Source organism: Schizosaccharomyces cryophilus, assembly GCF_000004155.1.
Source record: "Schizosaccharomyces cryophilus OY26 unplaced genomic scaffold supercont4.3, whole genome shotgun sequence".
Taxonomy (NCBI): Eukaryota; Fungi; Ascomycota; class Schizosaccharomycetes; order Schizosaccharomycetales; family Schizosaccharomycetaceae; genus Schizosaccharomyces; species Schizosaccharomyces cryophilus.
The window spans coordinates 213,679-229,943 of NW_013185626.1; the positions used below are offsets into that span (position 1 = coordinate 213,679).

At 39.5% G+C, this 16,265-nt stretch overlaps 8 protein-coding genes across 8 annotated transcripts; 4 read left to right on the forward strand and 4 right to left on the reverse strand.

Moving 5' to 3' along the window:
• Positions 1-199: 199 nt before the first annotated feature.
• Positions 200-1,336, reverse strand: SPOG_00095 (uncharacterized protein). The gene has a single exon (XM_013167602.1). The coding sequence runs from the start codon at positions 861-863 to the stop codon at positions 573-575; it is 291 nt and encodes a 96-aa protein (XP_013023056.1). The 5' UTR covers positions 864-1,336; the 3' UTR covers positions 200-572.
• Positions 336-3,275, forward strand: SPOG_00096 (NAD binding dehydrogenase). Its single transcript, XM_013167603.1, has one exon. It carries the CDS (start codon positions 1,762-1,764, stop codon positions 2,950-2,952), a length of 1,191 nt encoding a protein of 396 aa, XP_013023057.1. The 5' UTR covers positions 336-1,761; the 3' UTR covers positions 2,953-3,275.
• SPOG_00097 (diacylglycerol binding protein Bzz1) lies at positions 3,135-6,087 on the reverse strand. The gene is made up of 8 exons (XM_013167604.1): positions 5,636-6,087; positions 5,543-5,569; positions 5,428-5,491; positions 5,238-5,358; positions 4,128-5,155; positions 3,700-4,065; positions 3,377-3,650; positions 3,135-3,332 (listed from the first exon to the last, which is right to left on the reverse strand). Exons 1-8 carry the CDS (start codon positions 5,672-5,674, stop codon positions 3,314-3,316), a joined length of 1,938 nt encoding a protein of 645 aa, XP_013023058.1. The 5' UTR covers positions 5,675-6,087; the 3' UTR covers positions 3,135-3,313.
• Positions 5,866-7,710, forward strand: SPOG_00098 (ATP-dependent RNA helicase Dbp5). Its single transcript, XM_013167605.1, has one exon. It carries the CDS (start codon positions 5,988-5,990, stop codon positions 7,521-7,523), a length of 1,536 nt encoding a protein of 511 aa, XP_013023059.1. The 5' UTR covers positions 5,866-5,987; the 3' UTR covers positions 7,524-7,710.
• Positions 7,634-8,778, reverse strand: SPOG_00099 (spermidine synthase). Its single transcript, XM_013167606.1, has one exon. It carries the CDS (start codon positions 8,663-8,665, stop codon positions 7,769-7,771), a length of 897 nt encoding a protein of 298 aa, XP_013023060.1. The 5' UTR covers positions 8,666-8,778; the 3' UTR covers positions 7,634-7,768.
• A 288-nt stretch (positions 8,779-9,066) lies between these two features.
• SPOG_00100 (inner membrane translocase Oxa101) lies at positions 9,067-10,679 on the forward strand. Its single transcript, XM_013167607.1, has 3 exons — positions 9,067-9,250; positions 9,305-10,061; positions 10,112-10,679. The coding sequence occupies exons 1-3, from the start codon at positions 9,210-9,212 to the stop codon at positions 10,463-10,465; spliced, it is 1,152 nt and encodes a 383-aa protein (XP_013023061.1). The 5' UTR covers positions 9,067-9,209; the 3' UTR covers positions 10,466-10,679.
• Positions 10,680-10,806: 127 nt separating this feature from the next.
• On the forward strand, positions 10,807-13,149 carry SPOG_00101 (actin cortical patch component Aip1). Its single transcript, XM_013167608.1, has 7 exons — positions 10,807-10,969; positions 11,018-11,141; positions 11,221-11,322; positions 11,369-11,414; positions 11,469-11,514; positions 11,572-12,510; positions 12,550-13,149. The coding sequence occupies exons 1-7, from the start codon at positions 10,865-10,867 to the stop codon at positions 12,970-12,972; spliced, it is 1,785 nt and encodes a 594-aa protein (XP_013023062.1). The 5' UTR covers positions 10,807-10,864; the 3' UTR covers positions 12,973-13,149.
• Positions 12,500-16,021, reverse strand: SPOG_00102 (cytokinesis protein Cyk3). The gene is made up of 2 exons (XM_013167609.1): positions 15,839-16,021; positions 12,500-15,758 (listed from the first exon to the last, which is right to left on the reverse strand). The coding sequence occupies exons 1-2, from the start codon at positions 15,903-15,905 to the stop codon at positions 13,243-13,245; spliced, it is 2,583 nt and encodes an 860-aa protein (XP_013023063.1). The 5' UTR covers positions 15,906-16,021; the 3' UTR covers positions 12,500-13,242.
• Positions 16,022-16,265: the final 244 nt, after the last annotated feature.

Genomic DNA, 16,265 nt, shown 5'->3' on the forward strand with positions numbered 1-16,265 from the left:
TTGAGTCTCAGAACCCCAACTTGGACAGAAAGTGTTAAGAAAAAAAAAAGAAAAGAAAGTTTTGATTTTAAAAAAAATATCAAGATTAAAAAGAAAAAAAAGCTCAAAAAATGCTTTCTAGCCATTGTTGTCGTTATATCCTCAACGCCAGCCTGATGAAATAAATGTAGATCCTTTCGCAACTCCAACGAAGCGAGTCGGGTTTTGCGTCATGCTCCAATCAATGGAAGCGGTTATCTGATCAAGGCCATCAATGCAGATCATCTATTGCTAAGAAGAAGTCATAGGCCACTTGTGGTGGTGCTCTTGCAATTCTTTAGTCAAGAGCAGCAAAGGATCCACAAAGGATTCACGAATCATTCACAGGGTAGATGTTGCATCGAGAATCAACGACATGCTTTTCTTTTGTGCCCTAAGAAATTTCTGGTTCCAATATGTAAAACAAAATACGGATATTTATATTTATATTTATTTACGGTGCTTTCTAAGTACAGGATTGAAAGCTTGGAAATAGGAACATCAGATTACTATACCAAAGAAGCATCACTTACTATAGATAAGTTTTCCGTTTTTTATTTCATCACCCAAGGAACCCATGGATTATTTTTCATGTTTCCGTTCCTCTTCGGATTCCATTGCACTCCCGTATAAAGCATAAGAAAGAAAAAGTCGGATCCGATAAACCAAGATAATGACATCACTCCTTTGCATTTCTCTACAAACGCTGCTGCCTCCATTCCACAGTTCAATGTCTGTCTTTGTCTTGTTGCCTTGTCGGTGGTCCCATCCAGCAATCCATACTCACGCTTTTGCCACGTAAGAGGATGGTGGGAAGTCAGAGGAAGAGCAACGTAAAAGCGCATTAATCGCTAATAAAATAAAGACGCGGTCCATGCTTACGTTTACCAATCAAAATTCATTAATTTTCATTTTTACGAACGTTTCCACGCTAAAGTTTTTCAAGGTGTCCGTGCTTCCAATGTGCCTGTGCTTGGTGTTTACCGGAACCCGTAATTGGATCTTGTCCTGCCTTTAGATTCTTGATCGAGCTCCTTAACCTTCCTCCTCCTAATAACAAACGTACAGACCATGGAGAAGGTTTCAGGACTAAGCATAAAGGTTCATACTACTGCACAAAATGTTTGAAATAAGGTTGATTCTATGTTTCATGAAACATGAGTCGTTGCGGAGAAGTATAACGCGTAAACAAAGCACAAGCGATGAAAGTAAACAAATAGAAAAATCATTTCTTTCCCTTTTTCTTTTTTGGTGGATTTTTCGACGGTCTTACTGGTAAATCCTCACAAATCGTATCGGTGCTTCTAGTTTTCGCACGAATGCTATTTTATTTTTTTCCAAGACCTTTAAAGAACATTAGCATTTTTCACCGAAATCGTTGCTTTTCTTTGCTACTTAATTGTTTCCTGATAACACGTAACATGACTTACCCTTCCCGGTGAAGTCATAACTGGACGCATTTTTATTTATAGGGATAAAGCGAGCTGGACTCTCTCTATACTCTTCTACAGGCACTACGGACTGCGAAGGAACTGTTTGTCGATTGCCTTTTTTCGAGCAACTTTATTGATTCCTTCTCTTAGCCATATTTACGGACATCTCGTTTCCCCGTTAGAAACGTTATAGGCTTTTGTTTTTGTTTTGAATTGAATTAATTCGAAGCATTCACTTGTTTCCTTCTTCTTTTTGTTTTCATCAACTTTTTCTCTACGCATTCTTTGGTGATTTAACATAGCTTCCAATATGGTATCAACAACCACTGTTCCTGCAAACCAGGCCGCTGACAAGGTTTTGGCGAATGAATCGAAAGATTCCATATTCAAGGTCGCCATTGTTGGTGCTGGCGGTATTAACTTTGGTTCTCCCGAAGGTCCTTGGAATAATGCCCAACGAATTGAGCAAAACTTAGGCCAACGTCTCCGAGTCAACGCTTTGATTAATCCCATTCCTAATGAAACCAACCGTGTTTTGGATTCAAAGCGTGATTCTAACGTTTCTTACGCCTACAACGAAACTAAGATGTATACCTCCATGACCGAATACTTGGACTATTTGTCAAGACATCCCGAAGATGAACCTAATGCCTTCGTCATCGGTATTCCTCCCGACTTCCACGGTTCCAACAAGGTTGGTGCCGACATGGAATTGCAAATCGTTCGCCAATTCCCCAATGCAGCTCTCTTCATCGAAAAGCCCATTACCTCCGCTGCTGTCGAGGACGCTTTCGATGTTGTTCGTCAACTTGAGCAACACCAAGCTATTATCTCCATTGGCTACATGTTCCGTTATTTGAAGGTCGTCGAAGCTGCGAAGAAGTACATTCAGGACAACAATCTTAACATCGTCTGTACCATCGCCCGCTACAACTCCTCTTACATTCACAACTCCAAGGTCTTTTGGTGGTACGTTTCCAAGTCTGGTGGTCCTGTAGTTGAGCAAGGCACTCACTTCTGTGACTTGTCTCGCTACTTTGGAGGTGATGTAGACATTTCAACTGTTAAAGTCAACCGCGTTCTTTCTAGCGATCCATGTGGTAAGCTTTCTGCTCTTCCCATCGATGAAGGCTCGATTCCCGAACATGAACGTGTTCCCCGCTTTACCGCTGCTTCTTGGAAGTACAAGTCTGGTGCCGTCGGTATTCTGGCTCACAGTATCATTCTCCAAGGTACTCAATACGATACTTGCTTGGAGCTGCAAGCTGATGGTCACTACATTCGTATCGTCGACCTCTACGGCACTCCCAGATTGTACATTCGCTCACCTGAATCCGACACCGAGCGTATTGTTAACTTCCCCGATGATGATCCTTATTTCTCAGAGTTTGAAGCTTTCATTGGTGTTGCTGAGGGTAAGCTTCCTCGTGAGCGTATTTTGTCTGACTTTGAGGATGGCACCAAGACTTATGAACTTACAAAGGCCATTACAAATAACTAGACAAGATATTCATAACGTTAGAAGCACTTGAATATTTGATGATACTATTTAAGGTTGTTTTTGGGTTTTAATAAAAAATTCGACCTCCTTTTTTTCCATTCAGATACCTTGTTTTTCTGCCTTTATCATCCTTGTTTACCTTTTTGAAGGGACCGGTAACAGAGGGCGAGTTCTGGTCGCTTGACCATTGTAATTTTCGTCCTTTTTTTTTGTTAGAAATTTTTAATGAACGTTTTCTCTCTTTTCATGAGTTTTGTTGTAATTGAATGCTAAATAGTCTCGAACGTCGTTAAACTACAGAATAAACTTTCAATATCTTCTCATTTCATTAGCGTTGTATTTTGTGTTACATTAAAACAACTTAAATATCCATAACATAGCTGAAAGGTTAGCAATTTCAAAGAATCTTTAAACTACAACTTACTTCGCAGGAAATTGACCAGTAATACCGTTTAAGGTGCCTTCAGACCACCCATTCCCAGCGTCGCGCTGAGTGACACGAATAATGTCTCCCTCGCGAATGCTTATTTCCAACTCGCCTTGTGCTTGGTAATCAAAAACAGCTTGTACATAGTGTTCATCAACAGATTCGGTAGCCGATTTTGTTGGATAAACTGAGTTTATATCAAACTTTACATAAGACGTAGGGAGTAAACCAACAGAATTGCCAATTTTCACGTAAATCCAGCCACTTCCATCTAAATATTACATTAGTTCATTATGTTTAGTAATTTCAATAACACTTACTGTCCGGTTCTAAAAGAGTAAATGTTTGGCCTTGTGAAGCACTCAAGACACCTTCTTGGGATCCAGTGAAATCATAAATCAGTGTCCCATCCACTTGCTCCACATCCTGAGGATGTTGGGTTTCATCATTGTTCAAAGAAGGTGTTTGGTGTAAAGAAGGTGCATAAGCATGACGAGAACCAACGCTGTTAGCGTATCCATCTTTATATGTGTCATATGGGTTTGAGGACAAAAGTGATCCTTCTCGTTGAGCGCTGCCGAAATCCCCTGTACTTGATGTGGCATCTTCATGATCATCTTCCAGGGATTGGCCACAGTTAGCAGGAACATATAGTTGACATCGCACATGGCATTTGTATTTGCAGTCTATAATTTATGTTAACGTTATTATAACTTTTTGCTTTTTTTGCAGCTTTTAAAATTCATACCCTCACAGGACAAACCGCGTCCCCAAACTTTAGAGCGGCAGAAGTAACACTTAACAGGAATTTTAAAGCTAGCATCCTTAAATGTGTGGAACTTCATTCCTTCTTCAATATTTCCAGCATCTTGAATTATTTTGTTAACGCGTACATTAAGATCGTGGATTGTGTTTTTAATTAAAACCTCTTTGCTCCCTAGTTTCACGGCAGCTATTTTAGATTCATATGGCTGTTCAAGTGTCGTTGAATCATCAACTCGTAAACCTTCTAACTGACCCGATAGGTTTTGCAGTTCTGCCTCAGCCTTTTCTATTTCCGATTTGGAGTTAACCAATGTGTTTCGAAGAAAATTTGTACTCGCACCATCCACAGCTAACGCATTGGTGTCATGCCAAATTGGGCTAGGTTCAAATATCAAAAGTGAAGGCTCATTCCAAGGTTTAGCGTTATGCTGACCAAACATTACAGAATCTAATGAAGGCTCGTTTTTGTCAATTTCTGAGTTAAGTACATCTGCTTCCTCGCTTAAGGATTTGTAACAGCGTTTTTCACATGCGATTCCGGATTTCCAGGTATCGTTCAAGTTTTTCACTCTGTACTCGTTCAACTTTTGCATATGATCTAAAAGGTTTGGAAGGGTTTCTTGATGATAACGCTGCATATGAGCATTGTAGACAAGAATACGAAGAATATACATATTCTTCTTATCTAGCATATCATTTTGCGAAGTTTTAAATAGTTTTTCGGTTTTCTCATCATTGTGTTTGTCTCTCTTTTGCCTTGCTGATTCCAAACTCTCGCAAGATTCATGGTAATTCAATTTAGCTCTTTTAGCCAAACTCAATAAGTATTCTCTCTGCTCCAAAAACTTTTCATATAGGTTGTCATAAGACTTCTTTAAACTGTCAATGTTTGTTTCTAATCGCTTTGCCTGCTCATTAGTTTCATAAACAAAATCATCCGCAAGTTTCTGATGAATTTTCGATGATTGCACAAGTTCATCCAATATTTTCGACCACGTTGTTAAAGAAGCGCTGTACTCAAATGTTAGTATGGCTAAAACAATGAAAGAGAGAACCATTCCCCAAACTTTATCTTCCCATAAATGCAACTTACCATTCCAAAGAGCCAGCAGATTTAGTAGGGGTTTCACCGACCGAAAGAAGTGATGATTTTTTGTTCTTTTTTTCGACAAATTTTCTTGAAAGACTTGAAAGCTTCTGAGAGTATTCCCTCTCTATTGTTACATAGGTTAGTTTACAGGCTGTTCGCTGGCGAGGTGAAATAATTCTTATGCAACTCGTACCAATTGAGCTCCTTTCCTTATAGTATTGTTGAATGTCATCTAGCCATTTAGTTCCGTTATGTACCTAATCATTAGAATCAACTCAAAACCAAGTTTGAAGCATGCTTCCTCCTACCCAACTATCAACAATTTTGAAGTCGTCCTAAAAATCATTAAGTCAGTAAGAAACTCTTAAATACATTTTCCCTTATCCTATGAGCTAACTTACGTGCAATTCGGAGCTAAATTTATAGGAATTAAGTTCCATCGCGATGTACTTGGTCTTTAAAAAAGAGAAGTTATAGACAATCGAAAAAGGATAAAATTGGTGAATCAAAGATAGAAGAAATAGTAGAATTTAATTCAAGTTAAAAGTAAGACCGAATTGATTGTTGGTACAAAGATGGTATGTGCTTATATTAAACCATTGGGAGGGTGTAAGACGTATAACTCAACTTGACTAGAGCCAACTACACCAAACAAGAAAAGGCAACGTACAAATTGGGTGGTAGTTATTCTTCGATTTTCTACTTTTTGTTTTATATTTGCTTTACAAAAAGAAATTGAACACAGTGACCAGGATGTCGACGGCAGTGAGACAAGAAAAGAAGAGTGACTGGGCAAATCTCGATTCAGATGAAGAAGTCGAGCGTATCAGTGAAAATATTAATAACTTACGAACTTCAGAAAACGGGCAAAAGGATGAAGAGCCCAAAGTGGATCTAAGCAGTCGTATTGGTCCCAAAGTTAGCGAGGAGCCTTTAAAACAGGACGAAACAAAAGTGGAAACCAAAGACGAAAAGGAGGGCGCTACTAAGGATGAAGAAGAGAAGGCAAACGCGAAAGCGCAAGAAGAAGAATCCAACTTAATTCAAAACAAGAATGAAGTACGCGTAAAGCTTGCTGACTTGCAAGCTGACCCTAATTCCCCTCTCTTTTCTGTTAAAAGTTTTGAAGAATTGAACTTGAAGCCTGAACTATTGAAGGGTGTATATTCTATGAAATTCCAAAAACCATCCAAAATTCAAGAGAAAGCATTGCCCCTCTTGCTCGCTGATCCTCCTCGTAACATGATCGGTCAATCCCAATCGGGTACTGGCAAGACGGCAGCATTTGCTTTAACTATGCTTTCACGCGTCGATACCACTATTGCCAAACCTCAAGCCATTTGTTTGGCCCCCTCTCGAGAACTCGCTCGTCAAATCATGGATGTTGTAGAAGAAATGGGAAAATATACTGGCGTACAAACTGCATTTGCTATTAAGGATGTTGTTCCTAAAGGTCAAGTTATAAATGCTCAAATTGTCATAGGTACTCCTGGTACTGTCATGGATCTAGCCAAGAGAAGACAACTCGATCTTAAACAAATTCATGCTTTTGTATTGGATGAGGCTGATAACATGTTAGATCAACAAGGTCTGGCTGATCAGTCTATGCGAATTAAGCGTTTATTGCCCAAGAACACTCAGGTAGTCTTATTCAGTGCCACTTTCTCTGAGCAAGTAGGAGAATTCGCCAAGCATTTCGCTCCTAATGCCAATGAAATTCGTCTTAAAACTGAAGAACTTAGTGTCGAGGGAATTCGGCAGTTGTACATGGATTGCCAGAGTGAACAGCACAAATATGATGTGCTTGTCGAGCTATATGGTCTTTTGACCATTGGTCAGTCTATCATCTTTTGCAGGAAGAAAGATACGGCTGAGGAGATTGCTCGACGTATGGTTCAAGACGGACATACGGTATCTTGTTTAACTGGTAATTTGGATGGTGCTCAACGAGATCATATTATGGATTCTTTCCGTGCTGGTACCTCAAAAGTATTGATTACTACTAACGTAATCGCTCGTGGTATTGATGTTCTTCAAGTCAACATGGTTGTCAATTACGACATGCCTTTAGATTCTGCCAACAAGCCTGATCCCCAAACTTATCTTCACCGTATTGGTCGTACCGGTCGGTTTGGCCGTGTAGGTGTTAGTATCAATTTTGTTCATGATGAAAAAAGCTGGCGAGAAATGAAGGCGATTGAGGACTATTTTGGTCGCGCCATAACACGCGTTCCTACGGATGATTATGAAGAACTTGAGAAAGTCGTCAAGGATGCACTTAAAATGTAGAATAGCAATGTTTAGTTAGATGGAATGGTTTCTTGGTCTTTAGTCATAATAAAATACTAGAAAAGACATGGACGAGTATATCATATACGTATTTACGAAGGTACCTACGTGGATTGCACAAAGAAAACGCGAAAGACACTTACAAAGATGTAAAAGAGACAAACACAAAATAAAGCTATAGAACATACACTAAGGGAGGAATAGTAAAAAAGAAGCACCTGACAAAATTGTATACGAGACTTATCTTAAGCAGAAAGAGATTTTTCAACAACCTCACGAGCAAAGTTAGGAAGGACGAAAGAAGCAGAATGGATATCGCTGTTGTAATACTTGCAGAGTTTCTTTTCTTGCTCAGGGGTCCATTTGCGTACAGGTTTGCTCAAGTCAGTAGAGGCATTCTTGGAAGCAACAACAAAGCCAATTTGACCAGAGGGATAAGTAGGGATGGTAGTGTAGGCATAACGGACGTTGGGGAAAGCAGTTTTGACGGACTTTAAGACATCGCCAATAACGCCAAGGTGAAGCCAGATGCACTCAGCCTGGGTAGTGATAACACCGCCTTCACGGAGAGCATCAGCAAGAAGTTCGAAGTAAGGTTTCTGGAAGAGAGCTTCGGCAGGACCATCAGGATCAGAAGAGTCGGTGACGATGGCATCAAAGGTGTTCTTGTAGTCCTTCAAGAACTGGAAACCATCACCAATGTGGACCTTGACCTTAGGATGACTGAGACCCTCAGCCATTTCAGGGAGATATTGTTTAGAAACCTTGAGGACGTCCTCATCAATGTCACACAAAACTGCCTCTTCCACGCAATCATGCTTAACAACTTCACGAAGGACACCACCGTCACCACCACCGATGACAAGAACTTTCTTAGGATTGGGGTGGGAATTGAGAGCGATATGAGCAATCATTTCTTGGTAAGAAAATTCATCACGCTCTGTGCATTGAATAGCACCGTCTAAAACCAATACACGACCATAAGTTTCGCTTTCAAAAACCAAGACATCTTGGAACTTGGACTTGCCAGCATAAAGAACCTTTTTGACCTGTAAGCTCATAGCTTGTCCAGGCCACATGTGGTTAATTTCGCGGAACCATCCGTCCTTGATGAGAGGATGAGAAATTTCTTGAGCAGACATCTTTTAACTAATTTAAAGGAGCCGGAAAAGGTTCTGTTTAACGTACAAACTCTGTTTGAGCAAGGAATCGCTGTTGTTAAAAGAAAAACAGTCAAACAATGTGAGAAATCTGCGTTAGATCTCATTGGAATCCATTAGTAAATATGAAATGGAAGTATAGGCTAGTCGTAGGAAATGGATAAAAAAAAGAGGTCAATGAAGCTGAATTAAAATAGTTAATAATTCGCTTTTGTTAAGAAAACTATATTAAATATGTTTTCGCATCAACTTTCCGATAGTAACGTATATGCGAACAGATTCCCCAAAGTGATGAAAAGAGCAGAATTTATTTTTCCCTTTTTTCGTATTCTTTAGTAACTAAATGAAGAGTCGAAGTCTTATCGGAACCCTCATGACAAGGCGCATAAGTTTCCTTGTACTGGAATTCTCGACAGAGCAAACCGCTTGTCACTACCGTCGAAAATTAGATGCATACCTAGGCAACGTATTCTTTCTTTTTTTTCTTGTTATCGTAGGAAACTCAATAGAATCATAATTATTAAGGATGTTCCTTTTTGGTCTGCGATTTCTCAAGCATCATCAAGGGTACGGTAAAAAACATAAGGATGTTTGAGTATGTAAGTTAGCTAACGCCAAAAGGATTCAGGTTTCTAATAAAAATGCTCTTCAGAAGCTGAAGACATTACCTGTTCGAAAGCAATTGCCTCTAAGTTACTTACAACCAATTCGAGGTGTTTCAACATCTGTTGCAGACACAGCGGTAGCAGCTACAACTAATACCGCCAACGCAGTTGGTATTAGTAATTCTTGGTGGCCGTATGCTTTTCTTCAAAATGCAGCTTACACAATCAATGTGTATGCCGGAGCTCCCTGGTGGGTGTCTATTATTGCTACAACCATTGGTGTTCGGTTTGCCCTTTTACCACTTATGTTGAAGTCTTTTCGAACAAGCTCGAAGCTTTCAGTACTTCAGCCTGAAATGAAGAAAGAACTCGATGCCATCAAATCAGCCAAGTTAGAAAATGACCAGATGCGCCTTACCCAGCACAGTATGGCTCTAAGAGCTTTGTACATTAAGCATCAGATCAATCCGTTGTCCATCTTCATGCTTCCTCTCACCCAGAGTGTTGTCTTCTTTAGCTTTTTCTATGCAATCCGTCAAATGGCTCGAGTGCCTGCCGAAGGTTTCAAGGAAGGCGGTTGTGCTTGGTTTCAGGACTTGTCAGCAGCAGATCCTTACTACATTTTGCCTATGATAAACGCAGCATTCATGTTTACGGGAATGCAATTAAACCGATCAAACACCGCATCTACCATCGGCAATTCTCCCAATTGGAGTACCTTTTTCTTTCTTTGTTGTCTTCTGAGTCCTCTTTTCACCATAAAACTTCCTTCTGTATGTATCGCGTCCAACGACTGTATCAGAATCACTAACGAAACTTATAGGCTATTTTTCTGTACTGGATTCCTAGCAGTATCTTTAACATCGTTCAAGGTTTCATTTTGAAAAGACCTGCCGTTCGTCAGAAACTTGGATTCGCTCCTCTTCCGCCTTCTTTAGACTCTGCCATATCAGGCAAAAATCTTTTACGAAATCCTTTCAAGGCAGTTCGTGACATGTATAAGGGTATTAAAGACTCCATTTTGGGAAGATATGATCAGCTTAAAATTGATATGGAAAAACGGGCCCTAGCTACCAGGTCTGTCAATGTTGTTCGACCTAATGATCATTATAGAAAGCTGAAAGAATTGAACCGAAAAATGGCTATCGAAAAGAAAAAGGTCTCTGAGAAAAAATGATGAGTTACCCACTATCCAATTCCCCACTCTTTTTGAAAATGCTTGTTGCATAAAACGTCTTTAAATTCATTTGACCTCAAATAGCCAGTTGTCCCCTTTACCATACAATGTTTTAATTTAGGAAATAATATAGTCTTTCAGATACGTTTCATAAAAGTATATGCCTAATTAAGTCAAAATTATCCATTAGTTAATAGTATCGATTTAATTCTGGTAAATACAGGTAATCAATTGCTTTTATGTTCTGTTTATTTCTAATAACGTCTTTTATTATAAAATCTTATTTCGCTTATTTTGTTGGGTGTATCGTATTCAATGGCTTGACTTTCGATTTCTAACCTCTCCATTACTGCTAACTCCAATCATTCCTCTGCGTACCTTTCGTTTAAATCTTCGACAATGCCTTTCGAATTGAAAAGTGTGTGGGCTCCTGCTCCTTCTACAAAGCTTTCACAACCATGTAAATTGTCAACGGATCGTAAAGGCGAACGAATTGCTTATGCTGTATGTTGGCATCTAGATGTAAAGAACCGTCAAACTAATTGAATGTAGACAAATAAAGCTATCATACTTAGAAGTATTTCCAATCCTGAAGAATGCTATCAATATAATGAACATACTGCTCCTACTAGTGTTGCTAAATTCAGCCCTTCCGGATTTTACGTAGCGTCTGGTGGTATGAATAGTCGAGGAGCATTTCTGCTTCTTTCATATAATATTATATATTCGTGGATGATTAACCAGTCTTTCTTTAGATGTACACGGAAATGTACGCATTTGGGATTGTGTCGGTGAAGACAAAATCCTAAAAAACAATGTTACAGCTATAAGTGGTAGAATTAACGATTTGGATTGGGGTAAGGATGAATTAAAAAATTTATTTAAATACTAATTTATATCTAGACGGAGACAATCAAAGAATTATTGCCGTTGGAGAAGGAAAAGAACGGTATGAATACCAGCTTTAAATTCAAGAGTAATTAAAGCTAATTCAGTATATCAGATACGGCCATGCTTTTACAGCAGATTCTGGAAACTCAGTCGGTGAGGTGAGTCTTTTTCTTCTTTAAATGGAATGTCTCATTTTATATAACTAACCATTGTAGATTTTTGGTCATTCTGGAACTGTCAACAGCGTCGCTATGCGCAAGCAACGCCCGCTTCGCGCTGCTACGGCCTCTGATGATAATTCCATCAATTTTTTCCATGGTGTACCTTATCGATTCAATAGCAGCATTCGCTGCCACAATAAATTCGTTTATGATGTACGTTATGCCCCTAACGATGAAAAGTTCGCTTCTGTTGGTGCAGATGGAAAAGTATTTTTATTTGATGGAAAAACCGGTGAACAAGTGATGGAAGTCAATGCTCACAAAGGTTCTATTTTCTCTCTCTCCTGGTCGCCAGATTCCAAGAAGTTCGTAACCTCATCTGCTGACCGAACTGTTAAAGTTTGGAATGCTGACGATGGCTCCTTAATTCGTGAATGGCCTTGTACGAATGAACAACAAGTCGGGAACGTTTGGCCTTCTGAAAATTTGATTATATCAGTTGATGTGAAAGGCGTATTGGTTTATCTTAATATTGACAAAGAAGAACCTGAACGATTAGTTTACGGACATCAGCGTTCTATCACATCGTCTTTCCTTTCTTCAGATAAGAAGGCTTTATATACCGCTTCTTATGATGGAGTAGCTTTAGTCTGGGACGTTGAATCTCAAACTGATTCTTCTTTACAAGGGCCCTCTCACAGTAATCAAGTCATGGATATGACTAAACTTGGAGATAATGTCATTTCTGTAGGAATGGACGATACATTGCGAGCTTTGGACACCAAATCGAATTCCTTTATTCCAGAAAGCGTATATGCCACCGGTTATCAGCCAGTGGGTGTGTGTGCTGTTGGCGATTGTGTTGTGTTGTCCACTGTCTCAGATATACAAGTACTTCGTGATTTAAAATGTGTTTCTACAGCTAAAACAATCTATCAACCAAGCTGTATGGCAGCTCACCCTTCGAAACAAGAATTCGCAGTTGGTGGAGAGGTAAGTGTTTATATTGTTATAAAATATCTAATTCATTAGGATTCCTGTGTGTATGTTCATTCTCTTGAAAAAGACGAACTTTGCGAGATAGCACAACTAAAAAATCATACATCTCCGATCACTTCAATGGCTTACTCGTTTGATGGGAAATACCTTGCTTGCGGTGATGCTTCTGGAAAAGTCGTCCTTTACGATGCTGAAACTCGACAAATCATCACTTCTCGCTGGGCTTTTCATACTGGTCGAATTCTGGGTATGTCTTGGAATTCTAACTCAACTCACTTGGCAACTGCTTCTCTTGATACGAATGTTCATGTTTACTCTGTCGAGCGTCCTATGAAATACGTCGCTGTAAAAAATGCTCATTCCTTAGGTGCTACACAAGTTCATTGGATATCAGAAGATGAGATTGTGAGTACTGGAAGTGATGCAGCCGTCAAAGTTTGGAAACTTTCTTTTTAAAGTAAACCTTTCAATTTAGATTTACGAATTTTGGCAGCATATTTATGAAAATTAAATAATCCTCTGAATGAAATATATATCTTATTTAAAGAAATAAAAAGATCCAAAAACACAAAAATGAGGATACTATCAGAAACATTAAAAATTCAATAGGTCGTTGGTATCAAAAAACGCAAGCATATACTAAATTAGATAAATACATTAATTCAAAAGTAAAGAGTGAAGATAATGAATAAAAAGGAAGAATTAGTATGATCATCAAAACGATGGTTAAACGCCTTTCCACGTGGCATAAACCACCCATCTTCCTATCTTTTCAGCTAAAATTAAAGCCCGGTATTCTCCAGTTTCGTTAATGACTGATGATAGTATGGAACGCGTGATGCGACCGTTTGAAAATTCTTCATGCAATCGTAAAATGTTACCGGTCGGCGTTTGGATTGCGAGCCTAGTTGAGAGGGCTTCAGTTTCGTTAGAAGAAAAAGCGGTTACATAGAAGTCGTATTTGACCCCAGCTCGCAGTATACCGCATTGGGGAGAAGAGATATATAAATCAACATTCGGGCACTGGGGTATAGGATATCGACTAAGAAACTCGAATGATTTGTTTTTTCCATGATGAGCAAAAGGAATGGATACAGCCATCGGATGAGGTATTGACTTTGCTGGACTAGCTACTCCAGTGCGACCGGCATATATACGTAGCACAGCAAACTTACTATTCAAAGGCATCATAGCTTTAATCCTAACCACTCTCAGATTCTTTTTTTCCCAAAAACTTTGAACCAAAACATGTTTGTGTGATTTAGAAAAATCTGGCGTAGAAGGGGGTGTACTGTAATTATCTACTTCAGCGACACACTCAATTTCCTTTGGTGCCTCCATATCAATCTGCAAAAATTGGTAATCAGAAAGATGAAGGATGCTAGTTTCATAACCACGAAGACGCAGACCCAAGTCAAAATATACAGACGAAACCCACGGCAAAGCCATAACAATCGGCATTGGTAAATCGGGCATAATAAACTGCTGATCTGGATTCTCTGGAATATGCGTATATAGGCATTCATTGGGCTTCATTAGGAAATAGAAGTTATTGGCGACTGAAGATTTTAAGACCTGCTGTGGGTGCGTGGGGCTTGCAAAACTAGCATCCATTAGGCGAACTTCATCATTGAATGTAATAACATTCCAAGCATGGTTCACTTTTATATCTCTAGTATAGTAAATGTCATCTGACGATTTAAGATATCCCTCAATGATTTCACACCACATTCCTAAACCTTGCAGCATTTCTTTTACTAGTAACGAAACTTCAAACGGAGTTCCTTTACCAGACAGCAAGACGTCATGAGCCGAACGATGTGATTTTCCATTTGGAGGGTGATTTGTATAGGAGACATTTTCCGAGACGTAGATATAAACAGCTCTCAATTGATGTAAGGGAGACTCAATCCCATGCACTAGATAATCTTTTGCGAACTCTTTGGGATCCAGGTGTATCCTTTGGGAAATGAAAGAACGAGTCTTCTTATCAATTGCACCGAAGTTCATTTTATGTACATCCATGCCCGCCGAGAATTTTACGGGCTCCCCGTCAGCCAATACGTTTCCAAAGGTATTTTCAAGTTCTTCCAATGGCTTGTAAACAGGCATAGAAAGATCATTAAAAGTTTTCTCCCGTTTTTTATTAAGGTCAAATTGAGTGTAAGTTATTGTTCGATGTAAGTCTTCGTGAACAGCGGCCATTGTTTGAGGAGAGGCTGGACGAACAGTTTTCTGGTGAGCAGAAGGCGACAAGGTAGCTGAGCTGGGTTGAGATTGAAAAGAGCTAGATGGAATTCGTTTCGTCGATGACCCTCGGTTTAGGATTTTTTGAAACGTTTTCTTTAAAAATCCTGAACTTTTTTTACGGAATGATTGAGCGGTAGAAGGCCGCTTTATTTCCAAGTGAGGGTTGGTTAGTTGAGAAGCACTACTCTCAGTTTGAGTAAGAGGGAGCAGTGTTGAAATTGGTCTCAAAATGGGTGCTGGAGTACTCTGAAATCTACGATGAAGAGGAGCACGATTGCTGAAAGACGATGTGTCAGGAGTCAAACGGTCTGCTTTTTTCTGATCGGGAATAGAGGAAGCTACAGGTTGGGAAGGCTTTGACTTTCCATGAACGGGTGGTAATGGTGATTCTTTGGACCTTCCATTCAATTCTAGATCAGTATTTGTGTCCATTCGATTTGATGAAGGCGTACCAGAACGGTTCGTGCTTTTACCTCCCATTGCGTTAAGTGACTCAATTACATTCTCCATGGCACTCCGAATAGGAGAAGGACTTGTTCGAGAAACATCCTGTGTATTTGCGGAACGCTTCGACTGAATAGATTCTGATCCGCGGCTGTGTATCGAGCTAGCTCGGCTTCTTCTTGAAAAGACAGACGACGGGCGAGAGAATGACTTTAAGAAAGAGCCGTGATCTTCTTTCTTCGGACTTAAGCTACTATCCTTTAGCTTCTGAATAATATTTGGACTCGTCGCTTTCAAATTCTTTGCCGATAATTCAGGTCCAGATGAAGTAAGAGGAGAATCGGGTTCGTCTAAAGATAAACGAGAGCTTACGCTGCTTCTTTTCGAATAAGAGCTATTGGGTCTTGATGTGGATATATTGAGGACTTGTACAAAATTGCTAGGAAAGATTCCTTGCGTGTTTGTATTGATGTGCCTTCCGATCCACCACTTTCCATCACCAAGGCTTTGACATTCTATCAAATTTCCACCTTCAAAAGATAAATCTCCTATCTTAAGTTAGTGCTGCCATTTTACTTGCAGATAAGGATCCAGAAAAGATTTCACGTATGCTGCTAGTTGAACAAACCTTCGCGTTCCCCAGGCCACGCATAAAGAGCACGAACCATGCAGGGAAGTTGCTTAGGAATAGACATCCCTACTGAACTATATAAACGCTTCCAATTTCGATTTTGTTGGGTATACGTTGATAGCCTGCGGAAGTACCTAATTTCCAAGGTGTTGTTATGGTACTTTTAAGTTATATTATACTTTCCTTAAGCGAAGGGCAAGGACGAACATTGGTTTTCTTTTTTTTTGTGCAAAAGAGTGCGCAGATAAAGTACTTGGTGTATACTTGTCAAATAAATAAGGTAATTAATGCTGAATCATTCCAATTTCGACAAAGACAGCTTGCAGTTAACTCTTTTCCAGAATGCGGTTTAGGTCCTCAGACGTCTTGGTTCATTAAGACAATTCAACATAGGGTGTAAGTAGGAGACGAAAGACTGATATAT

What these genes read in the sequence shown, in the direction of transcription:
- SPOG_00101 (XM_013167608.1), top strand. Translation starts at nt 10,865, where the DNA reads ATGCCTTTCGAATTGAAAAGTGTGTGGGCTCCTGCTCCTTCTACAAAG. An exon ending in GCGAACGAATTGCTTATGCT is followed by an intron (nt 10,970 to 11,017) that starts GTATGTTGGCAT and finishes AATTGAATGTAG; the next exon opens with ACAAATAAAGCTATCATACT. An exon ending in AATTAACGATTTGGATTGGG is followed by an intron (nt 11,323 to 11,368) that starts GTAAGGATGAAT and finishes ATTTATATCTAG; the next exon opens with ACGGAGACAATCAAAGAATT.
- SPOG_00098 (XM_013167605.1), top strand. Translation starts at nt 5,988, where the DNA reads ATGTCGACGGCAGTGAGACAAGAAAAGAAGAGTGACTGGGCAAATCTC.
- SPOG_00099 (XM_013167606.1), bottom strand. Translation starts at nt 8,665, where the DNA reads ATGTCTGCTCAAGAAATTTCTCATCCTCTCATCAAGGACGGATGGTTC.
- SPOG_00100 (XM_013167607.1), top strand. Translation starts at nt 9,210, where the DNA reads ATGTTCCTTTTTGGTCTGCGATTTCTCAAGCATCATCAAGG. An exon ending in TTTCTCAAGCATCATCAAGG is followed by an intron (nt 9,251 to 9,304) that starts GTACGGTAAAAA and finishes TAACGCCAAAAG; the next exon opens with GATTCAGGTTTCTAATAAAA. An exon ending in TCACCATAAAACTTCCTTCT is followed by an intron (nt 10,062 to 10,111) that starts GTATGTATCGCG and finishes CGAAACTTATAG; the next exon opens with GCTATTTTTCTGTACTGGAT.
- SPOG_00096 (XM_013167603.1), top strand. Translation starts at nt 1,762, where the DNA reads ATGGTATCAACAACCACTGTTCCTGCAAACCAGGCCGCTGACAAGGTT.
- SPOG_00095 (XM_013167602.1), bottom strand. Translation starts at nt 863, where the DNA reads ATGCGCTTTTACGTTGCTCTTCCTCTGACTTCCCACCATCCTCTTACG.
- SPOG_00102 (XM_013167609.1), bottom strand. Translation starts at nt 15,905, where the DNA reads ATGTCTATTCCTAAGCAACTTCCCTGCATGGTTCGTGCTCTTTATGCG. An exon ending in GTGGCCTGGGGAACGCGAAG is followed by an intron (nt 15,759 to 15,838) that starts GTTTGTTCAACT and finishes AACTTAAGATAG; the next exon opens with GAGATTTATCTTTTGAAGGT.
- SPOG_00097 (XM_013167604.1), bottom strand. Translation starts at nt 5,674, where the DNA reads ATGGAACTTAATTCCTATAAATTTAGCTCCGAATTGCAC. An exon ending in TCTGCTGGCTCTTTGGAATG is followed by an intron (nt 5,156 to 5,237) that starts GTAAGTTGCATT and finishes ATTTGAGTACAG; the next exon opens with CGCTTCTTTAACAACGTGGT. An exon ending in ACGCGGTTTGTCCTGTGAGG is followed by an intron (nt 4,066 to 4,127) that starts GTATGAATTTTA and finishes CATAAATTATAG; the next exon opens with ACTGCAAATACAAATGCCAT.